The sequence below is a fragment of the Neophocaena asiaeorientalis genome, unplaced genomic scaffold, assembly GCF_003031525.2.
Source record: "Neophocaena asiaeorientalis asiaeorientalis breed wild unplaced genomic scaffold, Neophocaena_asiaeorientalis_V1.1 scaffold129, whole genome shotgun sequence".
In the NCBI taxonomy this organism is placed as follows: domain Eukaryota; kingdom Metazoa; phylum Chordata; class Mammalia; order Artiodactyla; family Phocoenidae; genus Neophocaena; species Neophocaena asiaeorientalis.
This window is the reverse complement of record NW_020172446.1, coordinates 4,472,325-4,481,192: the sequence shown is the minus strand read 5'-3', so window position 1 is coordinate 4,481,192 and position 8,868 is coordinate 4,472,325. Positions and strand designations below refer to the sequence as shown.

Below are 8,868 nucleotides of genomic sequence, written 5' to 3'. Positions count from 1 at the left end.
CCGCTGCCGCCCGCCGGGGGCTCTCCGGCCTCGCCATGCCGCCGTGGGGCGCCGCCCTCGCCCTGCTCCTGGCCGCGCTCGCCCTGCTTGGCCTGCTCGCCGCGCTGCAGCGGCACCCCGGGAGGCGCGCCGTCGGAGCGAGGACCCTGCCGGGGGCGCAGGGCCAAGACCACGAGGAGGAGGTGGACGGCGCAGGCCCCGCGGACCAGTTCAGCGACGGGCGTGAGCCTCTGCCCGGCGGGTGCAGGCTCATCTGTAAGCCGTCGGCGCTGGCCCAGTGCCTGCTGCGCGCCTTGCGACGCTCGACAGCGCTGGAGCCGGGCCCGCGCTCCTGGCTCTCCGGGCCCCACCTGCAGACCCTCTGCCATTTCGTGCTGCCGGTGGGGCCGGGGTCCGATCTGGCCCGGGAGTACCTGCAGTTGGCGGACGACGGGCTGGTGGCCCTGGACTGGGTCGTGGGACCTTGCGCCCGGGGCCGCCGGGTCACCAATGCCGGGGGCCTCCCGGCGGTGCTGCTGGTGATTCCCAATGCCTGGGGACGCCTCACCCGCAACGTGCTCGGCCTCTGCCTGCTGGCCCTGGAGCGCGGCTACTACCCGGTCATCTTCCACCGTCGCGGCCACCACGGCTGCCCACTGGTCAGCCCCCGGCTGCAGCCTTTCGGGGACCCGTCTGATCTCAAAGAGGCCATCACTTACATCCGCTTCCGACACCCCGCAGCCCCGCTGTTCGCGGTGAGCGAGGGCTCAGGCTCGGCGCTGCTGCTGTCCTACCTGGGCGAGTGTGGCTCCTCCAGCTACATGACCGGTGCAGCCTGCATCTCGCCGGTGCTATGCTGCCGCGAGTGGTTTGAGGCCGGCCTGCCCTGGCCCTACGAGCGGGGCTTTCTGCTCCACCAGAAGATCGCCCTCAGCAGGTGGGTAACGGCGGCTGCAGACGAGCAATGGGGGAATAGAGGTTTGGGGCTGAGAAACGGCTCTGCCTGGTTTAGAATCAAACAGGTTTAGAGCAATTTGGGCAAAGTTTTCCTCACACACTTCCTGAAGCGTCCAAACCCTCTAGTCTGGACAGAATCAGGGAAGCAGGTTTAAAAGCCACAGACGGACTCAGCATCATTAGCTAGAGCAGGGACTCCTGACCTGGGGCCCTCTGGCCTCACTCACCTCAGCCCCACCCGTGTCCTAGCAACCTGAGCACCTGCCCCACCCGCCACAAGAGGCAGCACCTGACACGTACATCACTTAGTCCATAGCTTGTCAAATCAGCAAAGAGGGCTCTGGAAGCAATTGTGACTGGTTATCTGTCCAGAATGTTTCCTCTGAGCCTGGAGGTGACAGGAATCAGAAATTTGGTGGTATTTGATTGATTAAAATTCTTTAGACCTGACAGATGTTTTGCATATTCCCAGGTATATACTCAATATTTAATGCAAAAATTTAAGAGTATTTAAACATTTTTTTTAATCTCCAAAAAGAAAAGAATCTTCCACCAGGGTGATGGGAGAATTTACCACTGAGAAGGCCTGAGTGACATTCCCACAGCAAATAACCAGGCCCCTGCTTACACTGTTGTTTTCCTAGGAGATGGAAGAACGAGGTCAAAGACACGATGGCAGCAGTATGGTGTGGCAGAAAGACCTGGGATGTGGGGTCAGACCCACTTGGGTTCAAATCCTGAATTTCCAGCAAGTTAGCTAACCCCTTTGAGCCTCACTTCCCTCTTCAGTTACATGGAGCTTATAATAACCACTTCCCAAGGTGGTTATAAGCATGAAATAAGATAATGAAAGTAAGGGGCCTGGCACCAATACATGGTGACAATTGTGATTTCTCTTTCTTTCCTTGCCCTATTTTGCCTCCTGTTCTAAGAAGGTCAACCCTGAGCTCAGCAACAGCCCATGTGCTACCATGGCAACCCAGAGCCGCTGGAACAGTCCAGGGGCAAGGTACTCTCTCATGGCTTAACTGCCAGTTTCCATCCCCAAATGACCACCCTCAGTACTGACCCTGGGCACCAGCTGGAGGATAAGGTAAGGGAAGTGGAGAGGAAACCTGGGCCTTTAGGAACTGCCCTGCCCATGGAATTTTGGGATTGCCAACTTGGGGCAAGCCTCTTTGAATGTTTGCAGGAAACACCTATCCAAATTCAGCTGGCTAAGGCTGAATTAATCCAAATAAAGGACAGAGCTGCCCATCCTGGCCTCCTGGTCAGGGTGCCAGGCCCTCTCCAGGGAGGTGGAAACAGCAAAGATGTCCCTCTTTCCCAGAGCAGTTGCTCTCAGGCTCCCATTTGGGGCCTCACCCAATTAATTACACTCCCAGTCACTTCCTCCGCCACTCAGTCCTCTCTAGGAATACCTGCCCCACTGATCGAGGACACACTCATCTGTCATCAGCTGGATAGCATATTATCTTTTAAAAAAGCAAACAAACTAATACAACTTAAAGTAAGATGTTAATGTTGGGGGATGTCACTTGCTGGTTTGGATAGTCTGAGCCACTGAGTTCTTCCAAGAGAGGTTCAGGAGGTGACATTTCATAGCAGGTTCCCTACAGAGGGTCTGAAGATGAGGTCTGGAGGAGAGCTGTTGCAATAACTCAGCAGCTGTAAAGTCAGATGCTGCCCCAGGGCTGGGGAGGTAATGCCATGAATGACTGTCCTGGTAGAAACTGTAACACAGGAAGGAGGGAGGAAATACCCTGATTGTTGCCATGCCAGCCCATGTCGCCAGATCTCCCCAATCCCCTCGAGAAGCCAGATAGATGCGTTTTACGTGAAATCTCCTGATTTTAAATGATGGCAATGACATGGAAGTTTTTAAATACATTATATGGCCAAAGAAAGCCTTTGTGGTCAGAATCTGGCCTGTGGGCTGCCACTCTGTAACTTCTGCTGTCAATTTATTTTCCAGTTCTTTCCTCTCTTTCCTTCCTTCCCCATTCAACTTCTTTCTGCCAGGTACGCCACAGCCCTGGAGGACACAGTGGACACTGGAAAACTGTTCAGGAGCCGCTCCCTGCGAGAGTTTGAAGAGACCCTCTTCTGCCACACCAAGAGCTTCCCCATCAGCTGGGACACCTACTGGGACCACAACGACCCCCTCCGGGATGTGGACGAGGCAGCCGTACCTGTGCTGTGCATCTGTAGCGCCGATGATCCTGTGTGTGGGCCCCCAAACCACTTTCTGCCAACTGAACTCTTTCACAGCAACCCCTACTTCTTCCTCCTGCTCAGCCGCCATGGAGGCCACTGTGGCTTCCTGCGCCAGGAGCCCTTGCCAGCCTGGAGCCACGAGGTCATCATGGAGTACTTCCGGGCCTTGACTGAGTTCTTCCGAACGGAGGAGAGGATGAAAGGGCTGAGCAGGCGCGGAGTTTCGTTCCTAGGGGGCCGGCGTCGCTGGGGAACCCTGCCAAAGCGGGAGGTCTCTCCCTCTTCCAACCTGGAGGAGATCTTTAGCTGGAAGAGATCGTATACAAGGTGAGACCTGACCCAAGAACCCGCCAGCCCTGCGAGGAAGAAAGAGCTGGGCACGGCTGAGTCCTGAAAAGGCATTGAGGACTGAATGGGGCAGGCAGCTTCAGCTCTTTGCCCCTGATTCAGCCCCTTCTCTCTTAAATTGGTCTGTGGAAAGAGATGGAACTTCAGCAAGCTAGCGTTCATTAACCCCTGAGCAGAACTCCTGCCCAGGCCCTGCTCTACACATGCCAACTCATCCTGGTTCAGCAGCTGGGCATTCCCTGTCACTGTCCCCTGTCACCGACTTCATAAGCCAAAGAATATCTCCATGTATGTCCCTGGACTCAAGAGAAAATGCTCACTCACAGCACAGATACAAAGGAGATGAGTTTTGTGAGCCATTGGGCAGGTCTGTGCCACATAAATAATCAGCTCTGTGACGCTGGTTCTCAAGCTGGAGCCACTTGATGTAGTGAGGACAGGATGTTTGTGTCTCGATGCTACTTCCCTCGTTTTTTTCTGCGGCTGTGGCGCTCTGCTGACTTCATGTGGTGGCAGACGTGGAAGTGGCTCACAGAGCTAACGCGTCTTGCGTTGACTGTGATATAGGCCCAGAGGCAATAAGTGCTGTGCTGAGACTGGGTTGGGGAGGGCAACCAGCTAGACAGCGTGAACGCCTGCGTCTAGAATACCAAGGGCCAGTCTTTCGGTTGAGTTCTGCAAGTCCTGACTGGGAGTGGGGCTGATCTGGGGCTTTCAGCCTAGGACCTCAAGACTCACTAGAGACATCCCAAGGATGATTTTAGGAAGAGGAAATCCTCGCAGGGTCTGCTTGACCATGGCTTAAGGAACCAGGCTCTCAAGACATTCTAGCTGCTCCCTCCAGTACCATTTCGGGGGATTACTCCAGAGTTCTAGCGAGAGGTGTTTTTCTCCTGAGATGTGGGCTTTCTCTAAGTGGTAAAAGTATAAACCTCATATCTTAGGTGTTTTTTTGGTTAGTTGCCCTCCTTTCTGACACTACTACTAGCCTTTCCCTCTCCAGACCCTGGAGAGACATCTGGGACCAGAGAAAGCAAACAAAATTTCCAAGAGATTGGCTAGAACTGACTCAGTGATTTATGAATATTTCACATTACCATGCTTTTTCTGCTCAGTTATTCAAAAGGCCATCCATGTAGATGCAGGAAAAGCTTCCTCCTGGATCTGACCACTCAGTGACTGATAGGCTCTTTGGTTTTATGAGGACTAATGCTTAAGATCAGAGTAAAATAAGGCATTGTACAGGTTGACCCACACCTTGGTTTGGATTAGGCCATTAAGCAATACAATAGGACATCCAGTTCCTCCCAGAAAATCTTTGCCCTGAAATTTTAATTGGTCATCAAGAAAGAAGGCACCTGTTTTGACAGGAAGCTCCATACTGGCCTCACAAATAGCAAAGCAATTTGAAGAAGGAGAGATGTTTACCAAAAGTCATATCCTAAGGCTTGGTATGAGGAATTTCTGGGGCCATGATTTTAGGTTTGGATAATTTTAGCCCATCCTTGTTCCTCTGGATCAAATAAAAAGACACTCTGAACTATCCAAGAATCTAAACTGAAATGCAGACAACATTCAGTTGTCTAAGGCACATTATCCTGTCATGAAAACATTCCCTCCCTCCTTTCCCCACTTCTTGTTCCTCCTCCTCTATGTTCCTCATCTAACATTCTCTCACCATTTCTGAGCAGGAGAGATAATAAGGAAGTGAACCCTAAAGAAGCTGTTCTACTTCTGGTTAACGCCTGGTTATAAGGCTTGGCAAAGAAGAATTACTGACATCTGGCCAGCCCCCTCCCCCAGCATCTGGTACAGTGGGGATTTCAGCTTATTAGGTTTTGCAGTCCCATACGCAGGACCCTATAATCATTCAGAACTCACTGCAAAACGGGGAGCAGTCCAGTGGTTTTTAACCACCCCCACCCTCACCCCCCAGGATTAAAGGGCCCCTAAGGGCTAAAATCCAGATTGTTTCTCTAGGCCAGATACCACGGGACTCTGGTTAAGATAATAGCTTTGGGAGAAATCATGGTTCCTTTTTAACAGGAAAGCCAGCTTGTGGGGTGGGGTGGGGGAGGATATATATATATATGTATTAAAAAAAATTTTTTTTCCAGTTATAGTCTTAAAGCTCTGTGAACAGCAGAACAGCCCTTGTCCCTTGGATCCCCTTGGATCCACAGCCCTAATGACCTAAACCCTAAAGTATTTCTCCTCCATGCCCCTGTGCCAGAGGTACTCATAGCCATTCTCAGGAAGCTACCTCTCTCTCATCTTCTCATCACCATTTGGTGACATCACTGCTTTTCAAGCCATTTTTGCCAAGAAAGCGTAGTTCCTGTTCAAGCAGGTCTGGGTGACCCTGTCCTTCAGTCTAATGATGAAGGAATCACCCAAATTGGCTCTGCTTTGGTTAATAGCTAATTATATGAAACCAGATGGAGGAACCCCAGGCACACATTCTGAGAGAAGGCATGGCCCTAAAAACGAAGTGACAAATTATGAGTTTGGGGAAGCAAGAAACAAACAACAAAACAAACAAAACCCAAAGAAGTACCACTGAGTTGGGAGTTTTCCAGGTAGCAAGTCTTTAGCAATCCTCTCAGGTCTCATTCACTTGCTTGCCTCCCTTTTGGTCTCTTCATTATTTATAAACACCTTCAAATGGTAAAGGGGGAAAAGAAAACACAATCCAATTACAATAAAGGAGGCATAATCTCAGACCTGAGTTATCTGTCTCCACCCACTGGATCAGAATGCAGGAAGCAGACAACTGCTTCTCAAGGTTTTCTTGAGTCCTACTAAGTTCTGACCTCTGATACCAAAGACTGTGCTAAGCTGTAACTTAATTCTCTTAAAGATTTAGTATTTTATGTATTTATGCATAGGTTTCCAAGGTGGCTTGGCCAGAGATGACAATAAAAAAACAGCACCAAATCCTCATTTTGAGATGTCATCTCTGTTTTGAGTGAAGATATCCTTGCTAAGACTTGAGTACTGTTAGAAAAGAGGTCTTGGGCTTCCCTGGTGGCGCAGTGGTTGAGAGTCTGCCTGCCAATGCGGGGGACACAGGTTTGAGCCCTGGTCTGGGAAGATCCCACATGCCGCGGAGCGACTAGGCCCGTGAGCCACAGCTACTGAGCCTGCGCGTCTGGAGCCTGTACTCCCAACAAGAGAGGCCGCGATAGTGAGAGATCCACGCACCGCGATGAAAAGTGGCCCCCGCTTGCTGCAACGAGAGAAAGCCCTTGCACAGAAAGGAAGACCCAACACAGCCAAAAATAAATAAATAAATAAATTAATTTAAAAAAAAAAAAAAAAAAAATAAAAACTTATTTAAAAAAAAAAAAAAAAAGAAAAGAGGTCTTGACACAGGAAGTGTCATCTTAGCTTTATATATAACCTCAAAACCACCCCAGAGTCAGAGGTTGCTCTGTACTCATCTTCCACCCAGACTGCAGGATCCTTTGTCAGTCAGTCACCCTCAGTAATGCCATGGTTTCTTCCTTTAGAAATGAACTTTAGTATAAAGTTCCCACCCTGCTTAAACAGGCAGAGATACTTGGCCACTTTGGCAGAACTTGCCAATGATACCAATGATCCTACAGCCAAGCCACAAAAGATGGCCTCAGAAACTGTTTTCACTAGTTATGACAGTTTGTAGAGTTAAGATTAAGAAGTTATGCCTAGGGAGTGTCCAAGTGCCCAGGGATGGCATCATTTTCTTTTTACGCGGGCCTCTTCCTGTTGTGGCCTCTCCCGTTGCGGAGCACAGGCTCCAGACGCTCAGCCTCAGCGGCCATGGCTCACGGGCCCAGCCGCTCCGCGGCATGTGGGATCCTCCCGGACCGGGGCACGAACCCGCGTCCCCTGCATCGGCAGGCGGACTCTCAACCACTGCGCCACCAGGGAAGCCCCAAGTGCCCAGGGATGGAACGAATGCCTTAGGAAGCAGAAGGTCCCACATCATTGGTGGTATACACAAGCTAGACTGCTCCTAGGCACATATCATGGAGGGGACATGTGCTGAGAAATAAGGGTGGCCTACATTAGATATAAGGTCTCTTCTCAACTGAGAGTCGGTGACTGGAAATAATGCTAACGAGCTCAGTGGGCTGTAAAGACTTCTGGTTGGTTTATGGGCTTGAGGATCAGATCATAGACCTGATCCAAATTCTGGGAGTTGGGAGATGACATAAAGATTTTAATGAAAATAACCCTACCAAAGTGACCAGAGGATGTTTTAAGACATCTAATAATTATGCTTTGAAGTATCCAGGAAGAGCTAAAAGTTTAGAGGAAAAGTAGAATTTCATTAAAACAAAAAATAAAAGATATTAACACTTAAAAAACAAATGTCTCTGGCTCCTCCAGCCTTCCTGTGTAATAAGGTATCTTGCTCTAGTGTCTATCACTAGTGAGATTGAAGAAAAAATTCTCTCGGCTTGTTTGCCTCTGAATAATAAATTGCAGTCTCCCTGCAACAATGGAATGTCATTCTTTTTTAAATCTCCACAAACAAATGTGCTGTTTGTCTTCTTAAGTCCTCTATGTACTGAGCTGTGCTCACCTACCTGTGGAGTTAACGGAGCCTCACTGCACATTCTCTATTTGCTGCTTGTTGCTTCACTTCTATAGATCTAGTCCCCTAACACTAACCAGTGGGACCTCTGTTTAATCAACAACCAGGCCTCCTGCTCTGGGCTAATAATTTCCCAGCAGGCTCAAAATTCCCTGATCATCAGTGGTACCTACACAGAGATATCTTCCAGTGGGCAATTAGTAATTTGTGTGTTGGATAGAGCACTGAAATAGTTTGGAGATGTGGGTTCTAGTTTCTACTTCATTTGTGACTCATATGAGTTTGGGCAAGTTATGAGTTGTTCCATATGAAAAGACTGAGACTGTGAATAGGCCTTAATTAAGATCTGTTAGGCTATGATGAAATAGTAAAAGCAGATGGATCCCATTCTTCAAGCCCATTTAATTCCTCAACCAGAGCTCAAAGACCTCTATAATGAGGTGGCATCTGCTTTCAGATCAGAGTCCATATTCTGATTCTTGTAAGGCCAAGGATTTCCAGTTGTTAATTCCACTGCAAAGTTGGGAAGGGCCTGGAAGAGCAGCACCTTTGAGGCTTACAAACTGGGTGCTGGGTTGCCCAATTGAGGACAAACTCTCCCCACCCCCTTCCCAAACACACACACACACACACACACACACACACACACACACACACACACACACACACACACACACACACACACACACACACGCTCTCTCTCTCTCAGATAACCATGTTATGGCTAATAGGTTATACATTGGTTCATTTGTTCCAGCCAAAAACTATCTGCTTTCCTATTTCTT

The 8,868-nt window shown here is 49.6% G+C and overlaps 1 protein-coding gene across 2 annotated transcripts; it reads left to right on the top strand.

Annotated features, from left to right (window-relative positions):
* The first annotated feature begins 6 nt into the window (after positions 1-6).
* On the top strand, positions 7-6,539 carry ABHD15 (abhydrolase domain containing 15). Of its 2 annotated transcripts, none has more exons than XM_024735051.1 (2): positions 7-916; positions 2,959-6,539. In XM_024735051.1, the coding sequence occupies exons 1-2, from the start codon at positions 36-38 to the stop codon at positions 3,482-3,484; spliced, it is 1,407 nt and encodes a 468-aa protein (XP_024590819.1). In that variant the 5' UTR covers positions 7-35; the 3' UTR covers positions 3,485-6,539. The 2 variants fall into 2 exon arrangements, with proteins under 2 accessions (XP_024590819.1, XP_024590826.1); XM_024735058.1 differs by having other exon boundaries at positions 2,912-3,447.
* The last annotated feature ends 2,329 nt before the right edge of the window (positions 6,540-8,868 follow it).